Source organism: Chiloscyllium punctatum, chromosome 3, assembly GCF_047496795.1.
Source record: "Chiloscyllium punctatum isolate Juve2018m chromosome 3, sChiPun1.3, whole genome shotgun sequence".
Lineage (NCBI taxonomy): Eukaryota > Metazoa > Chordata > Chondrichthyes > Orectolobiformes > Hemiscylliidae > Chiloscyllium > Chiloscyllium punctatum.
This window is the reverse complement of record NC_092741.1, coordinates 105,859,637-105,880,833: the sequence shown is the minus strand read 5'-3', so window position 1 is coordinate 105,880,833 and position 21,197 is coordinate 105,859,637. Positions and strand designations below refer to the sequence as shown.

Here is a 21,197-nt window from a genome sequence, read left to right as displayed (position 1 = left end):
CCATTGGGTTTTCCCTAAACCTTCCCATCAAGGCTTTTTCGTGCCCTGTCCTAGTTCTCCTCAGTCGAATTTTGAGTTCTTTCCCAGCTACCCTGTAATCCTCAAAAGCTGTGCCGGATCCTTTCTTTCTCAATCTTAGGTAAGCTTCCTTCTTCCTTTTGATGAGAAGCTCCTCTACTCTTGTCATCCAAGGTTCTTTCACCTTACCATTCCTTGCCTGTCTCAGTGGGATACAGTTATCCAACACTTGCAAGAAGAAGGAATGGAAGTTGGTTCACAATTTGAAGATGCTGAACTCAACAATGAGCCCAGAAGGTTGTAAACTGTCTAGCTTGAAGATGAGATGTTCTTCCTCCAAGTTGCACTGTGATTCTCTGGAGCATTGCAGCATGCCGAGGACAGACAAGTGGTCATGCCAGCAAGATGCTGCATTAAAATGACTGGTTAAAGGAAGGTCGCGGTGAATTTTGCATATGGACCAGAGGTGTTCTCCAACGCTTCATCTGGAATGACTGTTTTGGTCTTTGGATGATGGGCAAAGACGAGGTGCGATTACATTGGATGATGCTATGGAAAGGGTGTGTGGTCGAGGAATGGTCTCGTGTGTCCTGGAGGGAACGATCCCTGTGATATACAGACAGAGGGAGTGAGGGGAAGATGTGTTTGGTGGTAGTGTTCTGCTGGAGTTGTCTGAAATGGCGGAGAATGACCCTTTGACTGCGGAGACTGGTGGGATGAAAAGTGAGAATAAGGAGGACATGATCACACTGTTGTGAGTGGGCAAGGGGCAAGAGCGGAAGTATGGTGATAGGTCTGATGCAGTTAAGGGCCTGGTCAACCACAGTGGGCAGGAAATTTGGAAAATGCATCGTCCGAACAAACATGATATTGGTGAAGGAACTGGGAGAATGGGATGTAATCCTTGCACAACATGGGGTATGAAGAGCTATAGCGAAGGGAGCTATGGAAAACAGTGGCTTTGTTGTGGATGGCACTGGACAGTTTATTTCCTGAAATGGAGAAGGGGAGGTCAAGGAAACAAAGGGAAGTGTCGATATGGACGATATGAATGTAAATTGAAGGCAAAAATGAAAAAAATTTTCAAAGTTCAGTCAGAAGCGTGAAGTGGCACTGAAACAGTCGTCAATGTATTGAGAAAAGAGTTGTGGGAGGGGGCAAATGTAGGACTGGAACAAGGATTGTTCAACATACTCCATACATGGACCTAACTGGAACCCATGTGGTTTCCCATAGCCACACCTTTGACTTGGCAGGAGTGAGATGAATTAAAGGAGAAATTGTTCAGTGAAAGTACAAGTTCAGCAAAGTGGAGGAGAGTGGTGGTGGCATGTGTCCTAGTTATGATTAGATTAGATTAGATTCCCTACATCATGGAAACAGGCCCTTTGGCCCAACAAGTCCACACCAACTCTCCGAAGAATAACCCACCCAGTCCCATTTCCCTCTGACTAATGCGCCTAACACTACGGGCAATTTAGTATGGCCTATTCACCTGACCTGCACATCTTTGGACTGTGGGAGGAAACCGGAGCACCCGGAGGAAACCCACACAGACAGGGGGAGAACGTGCAAACTCCACACAGTCACCTGGAATCAAACCTGGAACCCTGGTGCTGTGAGGCAGCAGTGCCAACCACTGAGCCACTGTGCCACCCTAAAACATCTCAGTTTATGGAATTTATATAATTTAATGGAATGGACATTGTTGTATTTATATATGCCAGTCCTATTTCAAATGTTAAAAGCATGCTAAGTTCATAACTGCCATACAATTGAAATGATACATACATGTAGATCCAAGGTACTTTATCAACATAAGATTCTGTAATTGTAGCAATTACTAAGAGACAGCACCTCTGATGGGTGAAAATAGTGCTAGTGACAATTCAAAACAGCTTAATGTTTGCAATGCAGACAATGTAAAAACCTTCTTCCCTCCAAGATCTGAGAGAGTTTTCTTCATCACCACATCATTGTAGTATTTGGTTTTCCATCAAGTAAACACCATTAGCAAATCACCTGTACTTCCAATTGAATAATTATGCACACAGCCCATTAAGGGCCATGCAAAGTATCAAAGGTGAGGGAGAGGAAGGGGAAATAGGAAGGGGCTAAATCAAAATGGGAGACCAGAGAAAGCAGGAAATAAATATAAATTGAAATAGCTGATTCTATAATTTTCAGAATGAAAGAGAAGTCTGTATCAGTCTTACCTGCCATGTCAATGGCGAAGGGTCTGTCTGGTCTCCAACCTGTGTACCAGCCGACAACATGCCCTTCTTTCACTATTGGGCGCTCATAACGTCGTCCACCAACCAATCCAACCGGCCACACAGACACTTTATGGGTCAGTCGCATCTGCAAAAGGTGCCAGACTATGTATTGTATTGACATGCAGTCACACGAGACTCAGTGATCACCTTGAAGCAAGCACCGGAATAAAGCCAACACAATACTTAGTATTGTGTGCTGGGAGAGTGCATGACCCCATGATCAGTAGCCTGCTGTCTTATGCGCTAACAGATTTGCATGAGAAGAGAATCAAACAAAGGGTATAGTGAACATCTGGCACTGTATCCGGTGACTTATTGAGGTCTTTTTCCACTCACTTGTGGGCCAGCATTTATTTATCCATTCCAAGTCGTCCCTGAGAATGTGTTGCTGAACTGCCTTCTTGAACTGTTGCAGTCCATGTATGGAGACCCACAATGCTGTTCAGGACGAAAATCTAGAATTGTGATCTGATGACAGTGAAGGAACGGTGATAACTTTTCAAGTCAGGATGGTGAGTGACTTGGAGGAAAACTTGCAGTTGGTGGTGTTGCCACGTATCTGCTGCCCTTCTCCGAATACATGATATTGATCATGGGTTTGCACGATGCAAGCCTTGATGAATTTCTGAAATTCATCTTGCACATGGTATACACAGCTGCTGCTGAGGGTCAGTAATGAAGGAAGTGAACTTTGTGGATAAGGTGCCAATCAAGTGAGCTGCTTTGTCCTGGGTGGTGTAAAGCTTCTCAAGTATTATTGGAGCTGTACTCATCCAGGAACTAGGGAGTTTTCTATCACAATGTAAAGTACATATTTTGTCTGGTAGTGAATATGACTGGTTGGGTTAACTAATCTGTGAGACAGCTCTTCCAATTTTAGGTACTATTCCACAGGTGTTACTAAGGAGGACTTTACAGGGTCAATGCCAGGCTGCCTGTTCAGTTTCATTTCTTTTTTGAGACTTTCTCAAATTGTGACTTGCTCAGTTATTTCACAGGTTAGTTAAGAGTCAACCACGTTGCTTGAGTCTAGAGTTGCATGCAGGCCAGACATGCAGGGTGACAGTATTCTTCCCTAAAGGACATCAGAGAACAAGATAAGTGTTTAAGCTGTGCTCATCAGATGTGAAAATCACACTCAGATGCTTTTTCAAAAGGGCTGTTGGGAAAAAACGCGCTATAGCCAGGTAGCTTATCTAAGTTTTGTTTAAACTGTATTTATACTGCAATACACTGTTTGACAATCTGGAACTCAGGGCACAGATAGAATGTACTTGGTAGCAGCAAACTCAGAGGTTGTTAATGGCACAGTGACTGATGTTGTAGTTGTTGTGATTGTGTTGAATAGGTGAAGGAGTATTTCTCTGGGTTCATCATATTCATCATATAATCAAAAGGAGCCATGTTGTTAACGTTTTAAACCCCAAAACTCCCAGTCATCATTCAACACTTAAACCATAAAAGCCCAACTATAATTCAGCACCACTCATGATTCAGCAGCTAAAACTGTGTAACTTCCACACATGATTTAGCACTTTAAATTGTTAAATATCCGTGAGTAATCAACAATCTCCACTGCTCTTTCCAATATATTTTGACTACTAAAATGTTTAGTACTTCTAATTTGAGATGAGGTGTCCCTTGCCCTCTTTAAGACTGACACTTAGTGCAGGTCTACACTGATTAAAATACTATATTCATTGCTTCTACCCCATAATTGAAGCCAATTGCAGATTTTCTTGTTGCAACTCGTCCTGTCACTGAACTGAAATGGCTCAAGAATGGCAAGGGCATAAAACGTACCCTGGGTGAGAGATTTCAATGAACACCACCAGGTGTGGATCAGCAGCAATACTACTGAGCAAGCTGGTAGTAGCAGGACATAGCTACTAGACTGGGTCTGTAGCAGGTGGTGTGTGAAAAACATACTTGATCTCAGCCTTGCCAATCTGCCACTTGCAGACGCATATATGATGGGGCTCTCAAAAACAGTACAAGAGAACCTGAACTTCCAGCACTTTCCATGATCTCACGGCATCCAAGGTCAACCAAGGAAAAAGAAAATAAGATTTGCGTTTACGTAGCTCTTTTCATTCTAAGTCTTGCCCGAGTGTCACAGATCCTTTAACAGCGAAGGCCCTTTGTTTAACTCTATCATGACAGGTATTCTGGTTTATCCCTAAGGTAATGGAAGCAGGATATGTTGACCATTTATAATATGAAATAGGTAGGTTTCTTTGAGAAAAATAATATTTTCAGATATAGAAGGAATAGCTACTAGACTGGGTCTGTGGCAGGTGGTGAGGGAAAACATACTTGATCTCATCCTTGCAATTTGCCACTTGAAGATGCATCTATCCATGATAATATTAGAAAGAGTGATCACCTCACAGTCCTTGTAGAGACGAAGTCCCATCTTCACACTGAGAATAACCTCTATCATGTTGTGTGGCACCTTCACCGTACTAAATGGGACAGACTTCAAACAGATCTAGTAACTCAAGACTGGGCATCCGTGAGGCGCTGTGAGCCATTAACAGCAGCAGAATTGTACTCCAGCATAGCCTGTAACCTCATGGCCCAGACTCCCTAATCACCTATTACCAACAAGCCAAGGGAACAACACTGGTTCAATAGAGACTGCAGGAGGGCATGCTGCGAGCAGCACCAAGCATACCAGAAAATGACGTGTCAACCTAATGAAGCTACCAAACTTGCATGCCAAATAGCAAAAACAGCAAGTGATAGACAGAGCTAAGCAATGCCACAACCAATGGATCAGATCTAAGCTCTGCAGGCCTGCCACATCCAGTTTTGAATGGTGATGGACAATTAAACAACTCACTGGAGGAGGAGGCTCCTCAAATATCTCCATCCTCAATGATGGAAGAGCCCAGCACATCAGTGCAAAGGGTAAGGCTGAAGCATTCGCAACTATCTTCAGCGAACAGTGTCGAGTGAATGATCAATCTCTGTCTCCTCCAGTAGTCCCAGCATTACAGATACCAGTCTCCAGCCAATTCGATTCACTCCATGTGATGCCAAGAAACATTTGGAAACACTGGATACTGCAGAGGCTACAGGGTCTGACAACACTCTGGCAATAGTCCTGAAGACTTGTGCTCCAGAACTTGCCACTCCCCTATCCAAGCTGTTCCAGAACATTGGCATCTACCTGACAATGTGGAAAATTGCCCAAATATTTTCTGTACATAAAAAGCAGAACAAATCCAACCTAGCCAATTACTGCCCCATCACTCTGTCGTCAATTATCAGTAAAGTGATGGAAGGTGTCATCAGCAGTTCTATCAAGCAGCACTTGCCTAGCAATAAACTGCTCAGTGACGCACAGTTTGGGTTGCATCAGGTCCATTCAGCTGTGGATCTCCATACAGCCTTGGTTCAAACATCGACAAAAGACCTGAATTCCAGAAGTGAGGGTGAGAGTGACAGTCCTTGACATCAAGATTGCATTGGCTGGGTATGGCATCAAGGATCCCGAGCAAGACTGGAATCAATGGGTATCAGGGGGCAAACTCTCCAGTGGTTAGAGTCAAACCTGACACAAAGGAACATGGTTGTGGTTTTGGAAGTCTAGTTGACTCAGCTCCAGTTTACTTCTTCAGGAGTTTCTCAGGATAGTGTTGTTGGCCCAACCATCTTCAGCTACTTCATTAATAACCTTCCCTCCATCATACGGTCAGAAGTGGGGATGTTCATCAATGATTACACACTGTTCAGCACCATTCCCGACTCCTCAGACACTGAAGCAATCAGTGTCTAAATGCAACAACATCTGGACAATATCCAGGCTTGGGCTGACAAGTGGCGGCACATTGGCTTCAGTAGTTAGCACTGCAACCTCACAGTGCCAGAGACCTGGGTTCGATTTCAGCCTCGGGTGACTAGCTGTGTGGAGTTTGCACATTCTCTCTGTGTCTGCGTGGGTTTCCTCCCTCAATCCAAAGATGTGCAGGTCAGGTGAATTGCTCATAATGTTAAGTGCATTAGTCCAACTGAGTGTTGGTGGTGGAGGAAGTGCATTCTTGAGGATTAAGTGACAATCAAGCTGCTGCATTGTCCTGGACGGTGTCAAGCTTTTTGAGTGATGTTTGAGCTGCACTCATCCAGGCAAGTGGGGAGTATTCCATCACACTCCTGACTTGTGCCTCTTAGATGTTGGACATGCTTTCAGGAGTCAGGAGGTGAGTTACTTGCCACAGTTTTCTCCGGGTGCTCCGGTTTCCTCCTACAGCCCAAACATGTGTAGGTTAGGTGAATTGGCCATGCTAAAATGCCCATAATGTTTGGTGCATTAGTCAGAGGGAAATGGGTCTGGGAGTTATAAGTGACCAGAAACACAATTGGACTCAACACATAAAATGCAGTGGTTCTTGTACCTGACCTGACATCTTTGGAGTGTGGGAGGAAACCCATGTGGATATGGGGAGAATGTGCAAACGCCACACAGACAGTTGCCCGAGGCTGGAATCGAACCTGGGACCCTTGTGCTGTGAGGCAGCAGTGCTAACCACTGAGCCACCGTGCTGCCCCCTAAAATCCCTGCAGTGTGGAAGCAGGCCCTTTGTCCCATTGAGTCTACACTGACTCACCTCCTACAGTATATGGAAACACCACCATTTTCAAGTCCCCTCCAAGCCATTCACCATCCTGACTTGGAAATATATCAGTATTTCTTCACTGTAGCTGGGTCAAAATCCTGGAAGTCCCTCCCTAATGGCATTGTGGGTCAACCTACAGCAGTTCAAGAAGGTAGCTCACCACCACCTTCTCAAGGACAACTAAGGATGAGCAGTAAATGCTGGCCAGCCTGGCCACAACCACAAAATGAATAAATGAAAAAAAAAGCATCTGAGGAATTTAAGGCTGATTAAGGAAGGGTTTGGAGGGATATGGGCCGGGTGTTGGCAGGTGGGACTAGATTGGGTTGGGATATCTGGTCAGCATGGATGGGTTGGACCGAAGGGGCTGTTTACATGCTAAACATCTCTATGACTCTAGTAATGGATGATCTGGAGTCTATGACTCCCAATGCTTATCAGCAATGGATTTTCACTTAGATTAGTTACAGTGTGGAAACAGGCCCTTCGGCCCAATAAGTCCACACCGACCCGCCACCCACCCATTCCCCTTCATTTACCCCTTTTACCTAATACTACGGGCAGTTTAGTATGGCCGATTCACCTGGACTATGAGAGGAAACCGGAGCACCCGGAGGAAACCCACGCAGACACGGGGAGAATGTGCAAACTCCACACAGTCAGTCGCCTGAGGCAGGAATTGAACCCGGGTCTCTGGCGCTGTGAGGCAGCAGTGCTAACCACTGTGCCACCATGCCACCCACAAAATTGTATATGTTATGTAATTGTGAACATGGTTTTAATTATCTTCTTGAAAACTCCAGTCCTTCAACAATGGTGTGAACAATTAACATAAAAGGGTTTATGAATCGACTTTCAAACATTGCATTTGTGAATGAACTGGCGTCAAAAGAGATATTAGCATTCATTTAATATAGTTTAACTTTGAATTTACATCACAGGCACAGACCATTCAGCACAACCAGGTCATGTTGGTGTTCATGGTACACACGAGCTGCTTCCCAATGGAATGCATCTGAAACCAATGAAGATAATCGAACGCATGCAAAATCACACTCACAAAGTCATAAAAACTCTTAATTCAGACCATCTTGAGGGAACACTTTTTCCACAGCTGTGACAATGTGAAACAGACCAACTCTGAGCCCTGTGATATTCTGTTTGTCAATCTTCTCTATTCATTTTGATTTTGTCCAAGGTGGACTCTGTATCTGTTGCTCAGAAGCATTTCAACAACTGACACAAACTATTTTGAAATCAGATTGGACGGCCTTAGGAACAGGCCAGTATGTTACTCTATATCCTGGGCAGTTAAAGGCTCTGCTAATACTGTGCTTGTCTTCCAGTAAAATTACTGAGCTCTGCCACTGCCAGCAAGTGTGTTCTAGAGGCATTGGACCCAATCTTTACCCACATGTCAGGGTCTTTATGATATGTAACAGTGGTGACATGGTTGCCATTAGATTAACCTTTCATTCCAAATTTTCATTGAATTGAAATCCACCCACTGCCATGGTGGGATTTGAACCCAATCTCCCAGAACATTATCCTGGAACTTTGGGCATTACCACTACGCCAGCACTTTCAAATCATTGGCAAAGTGCTGTAGTTAGTGCTATCAAGTGGAACTTTCACAATAATAACCCATTCGTTGACCTTGGTTTGGATTCTGCCATGGTCACACAGCTCCTGACCTCGTTATATACATTTTCATTAACCTGTTCAGAAATGTCTGCCACACATCTGGACTAGTACCCTCATCTTATTGCACATAGGCAGGGACATCAACCTTGCATCATTAAGGGGCCTTCTGAACGTATTAAAGCCTAGATTCAAGCATGCTGCATTCCAGAAATGAGGTGAAATTGAATGCTCTTTGATAAGGTCATACTTGACTGAGTAAACCATTAAAGAGCCCTCAAAAAGCTAGAGTCAAGGAAAAATCTACGCTGTTTGGACTCATACCTGGCACACTAACGAAGATGGTTATGATTGTTGAAGATTAATCACCTCAACTCCAGGATTACACTGCAGGAGTTCCTCAGGGTGTGCAGTTTTGGCTACAACACTTTTAGAAGGACATGAAGCTTTGAAAAGGATGCAAAAAGAGATTTACCACAATGTCGTCTGGATGGAGTGTATTAATTATAAGGCAAGGTTGAACAAACTTGGATTGTTTTTGCAAGAGTGTTGAAGCTGAAGGGCAAGCTGATAGAAGCATATCAAATTATGAGAGGCAAGGTTAGAGTGGATGTGGATAGTTAGAGCCTTTCCCTCAGGGTAGAAATGTCAAATAATGGGGGGCATAAATTTAAAGTGGAAGAGGGAAAGCTTAAAGAAGATGTACACGGCAATTTTTTTACGCAGAGGATGGTAGGGGCCTGGAATGTGTTGCCGGGAAGGTGGCAGAAGTATATAAAATAGCACCATTTAAGAGGCATTTAGACAGATACATGAACAGGCTGTGAATAGAGGAATATGGATCATATCATAAAGTCATAGAGTCACACAATATTCCAAAAGTGGCCTAACCAATGTCTTGTGCAGATGCGACATGACCTCCCAACTCCTATACTCAATGCACTGACCAATAAAGGCAAGCATACCAAACACTTATTCACTATCCTGTCTACTTGAGGCTCCAATTTCAAGGAACTACGAACCTGCACCCGAAGGTCTCTTTGTTCTGCAACACTCCTAGGACCTTACCATTAAATGTATTAATCCTGCCCAGATATGTCTTTCCAAAGTTCAGCACCTCACATTTATCTCAAATAAACTCCATCTGCCACTCCTCAGCTCATCAGCACATCTGATCAAAGTCCCATTGTACTCTGAGGTGGCCTTCTTCTCTGTCCATTACATCTCCAATTTTGGCGTTATCTGCAAACTTACTAACCATACCTCCTATGTTCACACCCCAATCATTTATATAAATGCCAAAAAGCAGTGGACCCAGAACCAATCATTTCAGCACACCTGCTGGTTCCAGGCCTTCAGTCTGAAAAGCAACCCTCCGCCACCACACTCTGTCTTCTAACTTTGAGCCATGTGCAAGGAGATGGGATTCATTTTGAATGGCTGCATGGTAAGCACAGAAATGGTGGGCTGAGGGGCCTGTTCCTGTGCTGTACTGTTTTATGTTCTATGTTCTAGTATCTTAGGTCCAACCTTCTTCAGCTGCTTCATCAATAACTTGCCTCCACCATGAGATCAGAAATGGTGATGTTCACTGATGAGGCCGCAATGTTCAGCACCATTTGTGACTCGTCAGATACTGAAGCAGTCAGTAGTTGAAAGCTGCAAGGCTTGAATAACATTCATGATTGGGCTGACAAGTGGTAAACAACATTCATGTCACACAATTGACAGGCAATAATCTACCCTAATAAGAGACAGAATCTCACCATCCTCCTTAGACTTTCAATGGCAATACTATTGCTGAGTGTCTATCATATCCTGAGGCTTACCATTGATCAGAAATGAACTAGACCAGCTATAAAAATAGCTGAAAATGTGTTGCTGAAAAAGCGCAGCAGGTCAGGCAACATCCAAGGAACAGGAGAATCGACGTTTCAGGCATAAGCCCTTCTTCAGGAATGGCTTATGCCCGAAACGTCGATTCTCCTGCTCCTTGGATGCTGCCTGACCTGCTGCGCTTTTCCAGCAACACATTTTTCAGCTCTGATCTCCAGCATCTGCAGTCCTCACTTTCTCCTCCAGCTATAAAAATAGAATTGCAAGAAGAACAGGTCAGAAGCTTGCAAATTCTATAGCAGTTAACTCATCGCCTGACTCTTAAAGCTCCTTCACCACCAATGAGGAGTCAGGAATGAAATGGAAAAGTCCCCACCTGAATGAATGAATGAATGAATGCATCTCCAACAGTACTAAGTCCCAACACCAAGATGCACAGCAGAAATTCATCAAAGTTCCTTAAACTGCACCTTTTAATTCCATGACCTCTATTATCTAGAAGTTGAAGGGCAGCAGGTCCATGGGAACACCACAACCAGCAAGTTCCCCATCAAACTACTTACCATCCTGACTTGGAAATATACTGCTGTTCCCTCCCTAATGGAATTGTGGATTGACCAACAGCACAAGGACTGCAGAGGTCCAAGAAGACAGCTCACTACCACCTTCTCAAGGGCAACTAGAGATGAGCAATAAATGCTGCTCTCTGCTAAACAGCATTCTGTTCCTTTGCTAAAATGGTGTGATTCCAGCAGGTTTTGTTTGGCCCACAGAAATGAAAGTTGTTTTGGGTGATGAGTACATTGTGACCACATGTTCTAGTCTCTAATACAGAAGAGCCAGTGTTGGTTTAAAGAGTCGCCGCAAATGATTGTTAACCTGTTCTTCTCTCCATCTTACAATAATTCATGGAATCCCATAGTTTGGAAGCAGGCCATTTAGCCGTTCGAGTCCACACCAACCCTTCAAAGAGCTTCCCAACCAGATCCACCTGCCCCTCCCCCATCCCTGCACTTCCCATGGGTAACCCACCTAGCGTGCAGATCCCTGGACACTATGGGGCAAGTTCGTGTGGACAATCCACCTAACCTGCACATCTTTGACGGTGGGAGGAAATCAGAGCACCCGAAGGAACCCCATGCAGAGATGGGGAGAATGTGCTAAATTCACACGGACAATCGGAGGTTGCAATCAAACCTGGGGTCCCTGTCATTGTGAGGCAGCAGTGCTAACTGCTGAGCCATTATGCCATCCTATCATGCATTGCACTCGTGAGTCAGAGGTCCAAGATTACGACCAAATAATCTCAACCTTGGAAAGGAGCTCAGTGAAAGATGATAATTGGGCTGTATTTTGTCATTCTCGCACAAGGAAAACTCATACTTGATGGGAGCAGGGGAATGGAATTTGAAAATACTACCTGATTTCCACCTGGTCACCATGGGGCATAAGGAGGATGCATGGAGAAGATATTAGTAAGGAGAGAAATTTAGGCTATGGAGGAGGCATTAGGCATATGAATGATACATTGGTGATTTGGAGGACACTCTGGTGAAATTGAGGAGAATTGGAGATATGGAGGATGCTTGGGGGATATAGAATTGACATGGAGGCATGGAAAGGGTATGCAGGATATGGAAGGGACATGGGTATATGCAGATGACATGTAGGCCTAAGGAGGCATGGGGGATATGTAGGGGACATGGAGATATTACAGAATTTGGGAGATATGTAGAGGTCATAGAAATGTAGAGTTAGATGAGGATATATAAATGATATAGAGAGGCCATTGGAGGTGCATGAGTGATGGGGCAGATGAACAGTGAGGACTAGAGTACCCAAGACATGTGTCATTCTGGATGATACATTCTGGGTGGAATCTTGCTGCCATGCCATCTGTGTCCACTTCTGATCTCATCTCAGGAGGCTGTAATGCTCACGCCAACACCACTCTACCAAAAATTAATGTGTGTAGTGGTAGAATCACTCAGAAAGAGGCACAGATCACGATATTGAGAAACAACCTGACTTGTGTGCCCTACCTAGGTAAAGAGAGCAGGGCCAAACGTTATGGAGTGCAGAAAGACTTGCACCTTTTACAACCTCAGGATGACACAAAGTGTTTTACAGCCAATTAACATTTTTGGAGCATTGTCACTGCTCAACAGCACCCAATATGCAAACAGTAAACTCCCACAAACAACAAGATGATGGACTGTGGGATACTGTATGATATTGTGCATTCATTAGTGAGGATGGAGAATGCCGAAATTTAATGCCTTCTCTGAAAGCTGTTATCAACAACAATGCAACATCCCTCCATTGAGCACTGAAGTGTCAACATACATTTTTGTGCTCACAGGCCTGGAATGGACTTGAACCTATACCTTTCTAATACAGGAGAGAGTGCAGTCTGTGGACTTACAGCTGACACTATAATGTAAGAGGTAGATAAAAGATAGCAAAGAAAATGGAGGCAACATTTCTTTGAATTAAATTGCAAGGGAATGGCACAGATACCGAGATTGAAACTATTAGCTTCCTTTCTGAGACAGGCACAAATGTACCAAAGCATACAAATTACTTTTGGAGTTCACTCACTCTTATTATAAAATTAAATGTGGCACTCAATTTTCACAAAGTGATGATTCCAGAACAGTAAAAAAGTAATACTGAATGGCTAAGGATGGAATGTTGGTAAACAAATGAGAAGAACCCCTACTTAGTGTCTCAGGATTTGATGGGGTCAACCTATAAAGTATCAGTTTAACATCATTCATCATCCTGTGATGATCCTGTTGTGGTAGGCTGATGTGTTAGCCTAGATCATAGGCTGCAGTCCTAAAATGGGAGTATGGGACCTCAGCCTTTTGGATTATATCTGTGAGCCAAACTGACTGGTAATAAAAAATCTAATACTGTGAGTAGAAAACCCCTCACCAGAAAAATGGTTCCCATATGAACTGAACTTTCTTTCAGTTCTGAAGAAAAGTCATACCATACTCGAAACATTAACTATTTCTCTCTCTGCAAATGCTGCTAGACCTGCCTAGTTTTTCCAGCATTCTCAGTGTTTGTTTTATAGGATATTCATTGAAGTACAGGATGTAGGCATCACTGGCAAAACTGGTATTCATCAGTCACGTCTAACTGCCCTTGAGAGATTTGTGATAAATCAGACTTCAATGGGCTTCTGGTCGAAGCACTGCTGATGGTTCCTGCTTTCTATTTTTTGTTTGGGTTTCTTTGGGTTGGCGATGTCATTTCCTGTGGTGGTGTCATTTCCTGTTCTTTTTCTCAGGGGGTGATAGATGGGGTCTAACTCGATGTGTTTATTGATAGGGCTTCGGTTGGAATACCATGAATAGCCTATTAGAACATTTCAGTGGTCACTTTGCAGAGACTTTAGACTCGCATGTTGGTCAGACCAGATAAGGATGGTAGATTCCCTTTCTTAAAAGACATACTGACGCAACTGGGTCTTTATGACAATTCGGTAGTTACAGAGCCACAGAGATGTTTATTTCAGGTTTTAGTTAGTTAATTGAATTTAAGTCCCTTCAGTTGTTGTGGTGGGATTCGAATCCGTGTCATGAATCATTTGTCCAAGGTGGCTCAATGATTGGCACTGCTACCTCATAGTGCCAGGGATCTAGGTTTGATTCCAATCTCAGCCGACTGTCTGTGTGGAGTTTGCACATTCTTCCTGTGTTTGCGTGGGTTTCCTCCGGGTGCTCCAGTTTCCTCATAGAGTCCAAAGATGTGCAGGTTAGGTGGATTGGGCGTGCTTATTTGCCCATAGTGTCTAGGGATGTGTAGGTTAGGTGCATTAGTTAGAGTAAATGCAGCATAATAGGGTAGGCGATATAGTCTGGGTGGGATACTCTTCGGAGGGTTGGTGTGGACTTGTTGGGCTAAATGGCTTGTTTCCGCACTGTAGGGATCTATGAACTCTCTGGATGGCCACAAACCACAATGCTATTAGTCCTCGATAGTACACTAAAACAGGTTAGGAAATCTTTGGAATTACAGGCTGATGTGATGGAAATGCAGGCTCTTCTTGAGCTGGATGGTTTAGCTGGACTGAGTTGACTTTTCTCATCCCAATTTTTCACATGGCATTTAGCAAAATGCCTATCCAATAAATTCTTCCTACTTCTCATTCTGCAATGCAATGAGATCCGATGTAAATTGAAAGTGACCAAGCAGGGATTCACTAAGATTAGCTGTTCAGCTATCTAGGAGGAAGGTTGGACGTTGAGAATTGGTATAAATAGCAGAGATCTCTGTAAGATATGAAAATGTTTCAGCTTTCTTTCTCTCTCAGAATATAGAGGTTTCGATTTTTGGTGTCACCTAATTTTCATTTTTTGACCTCGGTTGGATTTCCACTGTGCCAATTTTTACCCCTCAATCAACATTACAGAAACAGATTATCTAGTCTATGTCACAACATTCTTTGTGGGATCTTCTTGTGCGCATATTTCCTGGCATATTTCCTACTGTGTGAAAGCGACACTGTGTGATCCTAACTCTGTTCTTGCATTATTTAAAATCCTTTATCAATTCACATTAACATTTTGAAAAATCTGATGAATGTGAATGTATGTAGCCACATATTAGGTAAACATTAAATTCTAGATATGGTTTCATATCATTTCCATATCGACAAATTAACATATTAAATGTTAGCACATGGACCTCATGGACTGAGTGGCCTCCTCCTGTAATAGAATGGTACAATGGCTTTATGACGACAGTCATAAAATAAGTAATGCAAATGAAATATAGAATGAGGCAGCACCAAAAGAGGCCATTCTGCCTATTAATAATGTGCTAGCTCTGAAAAAGCTACACAATTAGTTCCACGTCCCTGTGAATTTTGCTTTTTCAACTAAAACCAACAATGGCTAACCAAATGTAGTGATTGGAACCAGGTAAACCTCATTGTCTATGAGGTCCTTGATTGGGACTGTCAAAGAGTTATACAGCATGGAAACAGACCTTTCGATCCAACCAGTCCAGGCCAACCATGTTCCCAAACTAAATTAGTCCCACCTTTTGAGCTTGGCCCATATCTCTCCAAACCTTTCTTATTTATGAACTTATAGAAATGTCTTTTAAATGTTGCAACTGTACCAACATCCACCAATTTACCTGGCAGTTCATTCTACAAATAAAACACTGTGTCAGAAAGTTGCCCTGCATGCCCCTCTCACCTCAGTTTAAAAATATGGCTCTGAGTTTTGAACTCCCTGACCCTTGCAAAAAGACCCTCTCATTAACCTTACCTATGCCCCTCATGATTTTATTAACCTCAAAAGGTCACACCTCAACCTCCCACATTCCTGAGAAAAAAGTCCCAGCCTTGCCAGTCTATGTCAACCTGGACAATCAGGAAATCCCTGGCTGACCAATATAAACAGGAAATTTAGAATTTCCTCAGTTCAAAGGACTAACTGCAAGCTGTCAAGGGCTCATGCCCAAAATGTTGACTCTCCTGTTTCTAGGATGCTGCCTGACCTGTTGTGCTTTTCTAGCGCCATACTTTTCGACTCTGATCTCCAGCATCTGCAGTCTCACTTTCACATAGCCAGTGTACTGTGCACAAGTAAATAAAGGGTGACTTGGTGACAGGATATCACCTCTATGCAGTTACTTCTGTGGTGACAAGAAAAAAACAATACGTGCCTGAAGAACATTCACCTGCAACAGTCATTTTGGAGTTGAGGTAAGCATTTCTGGAATCATGCCTTTATTTGTGAAGCTTGACTTGTTTGCTTCTGCTGTAAAAAAACTAGGCCCAGTATGTGGAAAGAATGCAACATTTTTTTCCAAGTAAATGATATTGGGGCAGATGAAAAGCTACAAGTAATCCTTCTAACTGCATGCAGACCCACTGTATTTTGGGTTATAAGGGCCTAAACTTTCCCAGAGGCACCAGACACTAAAACTTTCCAACAGTTGTCAGAGTTGGTTCAGGAATGTTATGATCCCACACTTCCGCTAATCCTGAGACGCTATCAGTCTAACGCGGCTGTTAGAGAACTGATGGAATCCGTATTGGGATTTTTGACAAGGTTAAGATGACAAAGTTAAGAGGCATGTGATTTTGGGTTAACCCTGAGTAAGATGCTGAGAGACCATTTGGTATGTAGGATTAATGATGTAACCATGTAGAAGTGCATCTGGAATTCAAACAGGCGCTGCAACTGGTTTTATTCAAAAATACCGCAAGTATAGTATAGGAACTACAGGACATCCCAATGGAAATGGCCACCCTCACCTATCTGACTGAGCTTGGGGAACACCACTTGAGCGCAGGCAATCAGAACCTCATGCAGTGCATATCCTGAAGCCGAGCCTCAGTCAAGTGGCTAAAAGGTTCATCAGGATCTGGGCTGACAAGCCATTGTCGTTGCTGCCATATGCAGACTCAAGACAGCAAAAGAATCCTACAGGGCCTGACTTGAGTAAGAAAGCTCATAGGCCAGTACCCAGGAAATTGCACACCCTGGAACGTCCCTCTACAGTGTGGGATGGAATAATTAAATTGCTTAGTGACTACCAAATCACAACCAATTAAAGTTAATATTTGGTTAAATGGTCACTCAGTTCCCATGGAGGTCGATACTGGCACAGCTGTTTCCATGGTTGCATAGCTGCCTTTAACAAGATTCACTTGCATCTCCAACCCTTAAGTTTGTACTATACCTCAGCCACACTGAGAACATATACTAGGGAACCATTGCTGATTAATGGCTCAACTTTGGTTCAGGTCTCCTATGAAAAGCAATTGATGCAGATAACGAGATGTCATTTACTAGAAGGGAATTTGAATATTTCCTAAAGTCAAATGGCATTTGACACATAAGGACAGCTCCATGCCATTGATCATCCAATGGTCTAGAAGAAAGAGTAGTCCAAATGTTGAAGGCAGGCTTTGTGGGTGGCACGGTGGCACAGTGGTTAGCACTACTGCCTTACAGAGACCCAGGTTCAAAACCCACCTCTGGCGACTTTCTGTGTGGAGTTTGCACATTCTCCCCGTGTCTGTGTGGGTTTCCTCCGGGTGCTCCGGTTTCCTCCCACAATCCAAAAATGTGCAGGTTAGGCGAATTGGCCATGCTAAATTGCCCGTGGTGTTAGGTAAGGGGTAAATGTAGGGGAATGGGTCTGGGTGGGTTGCGCTTCGGCGGGTCGGTGTGGACTTGTTTGGCCGAAGGGCCTGTTTCCACACTGTAAGTAATCTAATCTAATCTAAGAGGTGGCCTACAGCGTCACTTGATACCAAATTGTCCTAACTCTTGATTGACCATAGGACACGTAACAACAGGCATAGCTCCAGCAGAATTAAACCTGCAGCAGCTTAAATGTGATATTCCCAGACCTGTGGGTGGGGGATGGGAGTTGGGGGGTGGATTGTGTGGAGGTTGAGGGTGAAATGGCAGCCACAGGTCTGCTCTAAGCAAGAGAGACAATTTAATTCGGAGGACAATTTTCAGTGCTGGAACCATGGAAATGGTCCTGTATGGATGTGAGGTGACATGACATGAGGACAGGTTCTGTGAGATATAGAATTCGATAGGTGATACAATTCTGAACAAACAGATGAATCACCTGAAAGCTGTTAACTCGCAAACGGAACAGAAGTAAAACATACCTGGCCCCTCAGAATAGCCCGAAAGACTATCAAAAACCATAGGTTCTTCCCCCCCCCTCTAGTTTGGAGGAAACCTCAGAGTCCAAGATGGATGCAGCCTGGAGACCATTACCGCCAGAAGAGGAGGAGGAAATTCTCCGGAGCTGCTCCAGGTGCAAGAGACAGGTTGCAGTTTAGTACATGCCGCCTGTGTCAGAGTCCGAATCAGAAGAACTGGATCTGGGTGAAAACATTGTAGGAAACGCTACAAGTGAAAGACAAGGCCTACAGCCCAGACTTCATTGGGGGGAGGAAGGTAGTGATTGATTAGAGTTATTAACCTGGGCCAATCAGGAAAGGCCTGGCTGATCAACATAAATAGGAAATTTAGAATTTCTATAGTTCAGGGCACTGACTCCCAGATGGCTGGCCACAGCCTGTGTACTGTGCACAAGTGAATAAAAAATGACTTGGTGATGGGATGGAAAAAAACTGTAAGCAGGAGATTTATAATCTCTTCAGTTCAGGACACGGACTCTGAGCTAGCTGCCCACAGACAGTGTACTGTGCACAAGTAAATAAAGAGTGACTTGGTAATGTGATACTGGCCTCTGCAGTTATTTCACCAGTGAAGGGAGTATTAAGTTGAAAGCAAAGCGTACAAGGAAGCAAAAGTCAACAATATCCCTGAACACTGAGATACATTCAAAATCCAGCAAAGGAGGACTAAAACAATAATAAAGAGGAAAAATAAATTACAAAAATAAATAAACTAATGAGGAATATAAAAACCAACAATAACAGTTTAGAATTATGGAATCATAGAATCCCTACTGTGAAGAAAGAGGCCATTTGGCCCATCGAGTTTGCACGAATCCATTGAAGAGCATCCCACACAGACCCACTACCCATTCCTCTAACCCCATATAGCAATTTTTACCATAGCTAACGCAACTCGGCTGCACATTCCTGGATGCAATGTGACATTTTGTTTTAAGTAAATCCACAAAAAGGAAGAGAGAAGTCATGTGAGGAAACTTCTTTTCAGCATTTAGCCCAATAACCCTCTTAAGAATCTTGTATGTTTCAATGAGATCATCTCTCATTCTTCTAGACCCAACTGAGTGTAGTCCCAACTGCTTAGTCTTTGCTCACAAGACAACTTTTCCATACCAGGGACCATCCCAGTGAATCTTCTCTGAACTGCTTCTAATAAAATGATATCTTTCATTAAATAAGGGAACCAAAATTGCTCTCAATACTCCAGGTGTGATCTCACCAGCACCTTGTACAGCTTACTGAGACATCCCCACATAAACAGAGAGAAAAGCTGCAGAGATGGTGGATGAATACACATTAGTACATAAATTGAAATCTACTTTCCGACAGCAATTTCATTGCAGGAGGGATAGAAATTGAGAAAGAGGCAGATTCTTCATTGAAAAACAAAAGGTAGATCACACTGGGAACAGTTCACCACAGGTGAAAAATGAAACCCAAGATGGTAGAAAAGAGGTGAAAAACCTCAGATGATTTCACTGCAATAATGTAGGACATACAAAGTCACAGTGCTGATGATTTAAGAAAGGCACTGGGAAAAAAAGGTGTTGTAAAAAAGGCTAAACCAATAGGATTAATTAAAACAGTGAAGGAAATCCCTAGAGAAGTCAAGGAGCTACAGGGGACTCCACAGCCTAGTCATAGGCTGGATAGTAAGATAGTGCCCAATCGTTTCAAAGACTTCACCTGCATGGTTAAGATTTACTCAGGTAGAACAGGGAGGTAGATAAAGAAATTAAAGTATTGAGAGATATGGGAGCTGGTATGTCTCTAATAGTAAGAGATGAAAATATTTGCACTTCTTCTAAAATATTGCCTAAGACAGTGGTAATCTGTTGGATAAATGGATAGAAGAGTAGTCTTCCCCTGTGTAAGATAAGGCTAAAAGGTCCAATCAAGACTAGGGAAGTGATAGTGGGAGTGATGGAAAACTTGGCTATTCCAGGAGTACAGCTTATTCTTGGAAACAATATAGCTCGATTAGAGATGGGAGTGATGCCCATTACAGTGGATGAGTCTACCACATTTCCGGAGGCAATTCCATGACAGAATGTCAAGGCAAAAAGATTGTGGAGAAGTTCCTTGCTTTCTTGACCCATCATGGATTATTGATTTTCAATCAGACCAAGGGTCCAATCTTACTGCTGAATTATTTAAGGAGGTCATAAACAGTTTAGGCATCAAATACTTTAAATCAAGTGCATACCAGCCTGAATCCCGGGGAGCACTAGAAAGGTGGCATCAGACCCTAAAGACAATGTTGAGGGCTTATTGCCAGGATTACCCAAATGACTGGGATAAAGATATCCCATTTATATTATTTGCTTTTCGAGATGCTCCAAATGAATCAACCATTTGAATTAATATTTGGACATGAAGTAAGAGGGCATTTAAAATTAACTATGGAAAAGTTGATAGGTCTGAAATCAGAGACCTCACAGTTGGATTATGTACCTGAGGTGAGAGAAAGGTGAATTCGTTCGGCAACATTTGAAGGTGCCACAGCACCTCATGAAGCAAGAAGCAGATAAGAAATCTAAAATTGATACATTTGTCCCTTGGGATAAAGTATCAGTGCTGTTACTAAGATCCCTTCAAAACAAGGTTTAGCGGTCCCTATCAGATTAAGAAGAAATTAAGTCAGGTGCATTACCTAGTAAAGATGCCAGATAGGAAGAGAAATTATTGGGTACGTCATGTGAACATGCTGAAACATTACTATTACAGGAAAAGGAATAGGAGACAAAGGTATTAGTTACTGCCACTCAGAGTAAGGAATCAAATCCACATGATTTAGATTTTGATGTGCCTCAGAATAAATAGAATAATGGGGAAGTCCTTAAGGAATGAGAAAGATAGTGAGCTATCTGCCCCAGGAACAGAGAACTGAATTGAAATACTTTTCACAGTGCTACGAGGACCTATGTAGAAATAGAATGGGGAGGACTAATGCCATAGCACATAGAACATAGAACAGTAAAGCACAGTACAGGCCCTTCAGCCCTCGTTGTTGTGCTGGCCTTTTATCCTATCTAAAATCAGATTAGAGTGGTACTGGCAAAACACAGCAGGTCAGGCAGCATCTGAGCAGCAGGAAAATTG

General features: G+C 43.1%; 1 protein-coding gene across 2 annotated transcripts in view; it reads right to left on the bottom strand.

Moving 5' to 3' along the window:
* The window catches only part of b3gat2 (beta-1,3-glucuronyltransferase 2 (glucuronosyltransferase S)), a 91,018-nt gene that overhangs the window by 31,745 nt on the left and 38,076 nt on the right, over window positions 1–21,197 (bottom strand). For both annotated transcript variants that reach the window (XM_072558033.1, XM_072558041.1), the window contains exon 2: window positions 2,235–2,379. In XM_072558033.1, the coding sequence (XP_072414134.1) occupies window positions 2,235–2,379 (145 nt within the window). The remainder of the gene's footprint in view (window positions 1–2,234; window positions 2,380–21,197) is intronic.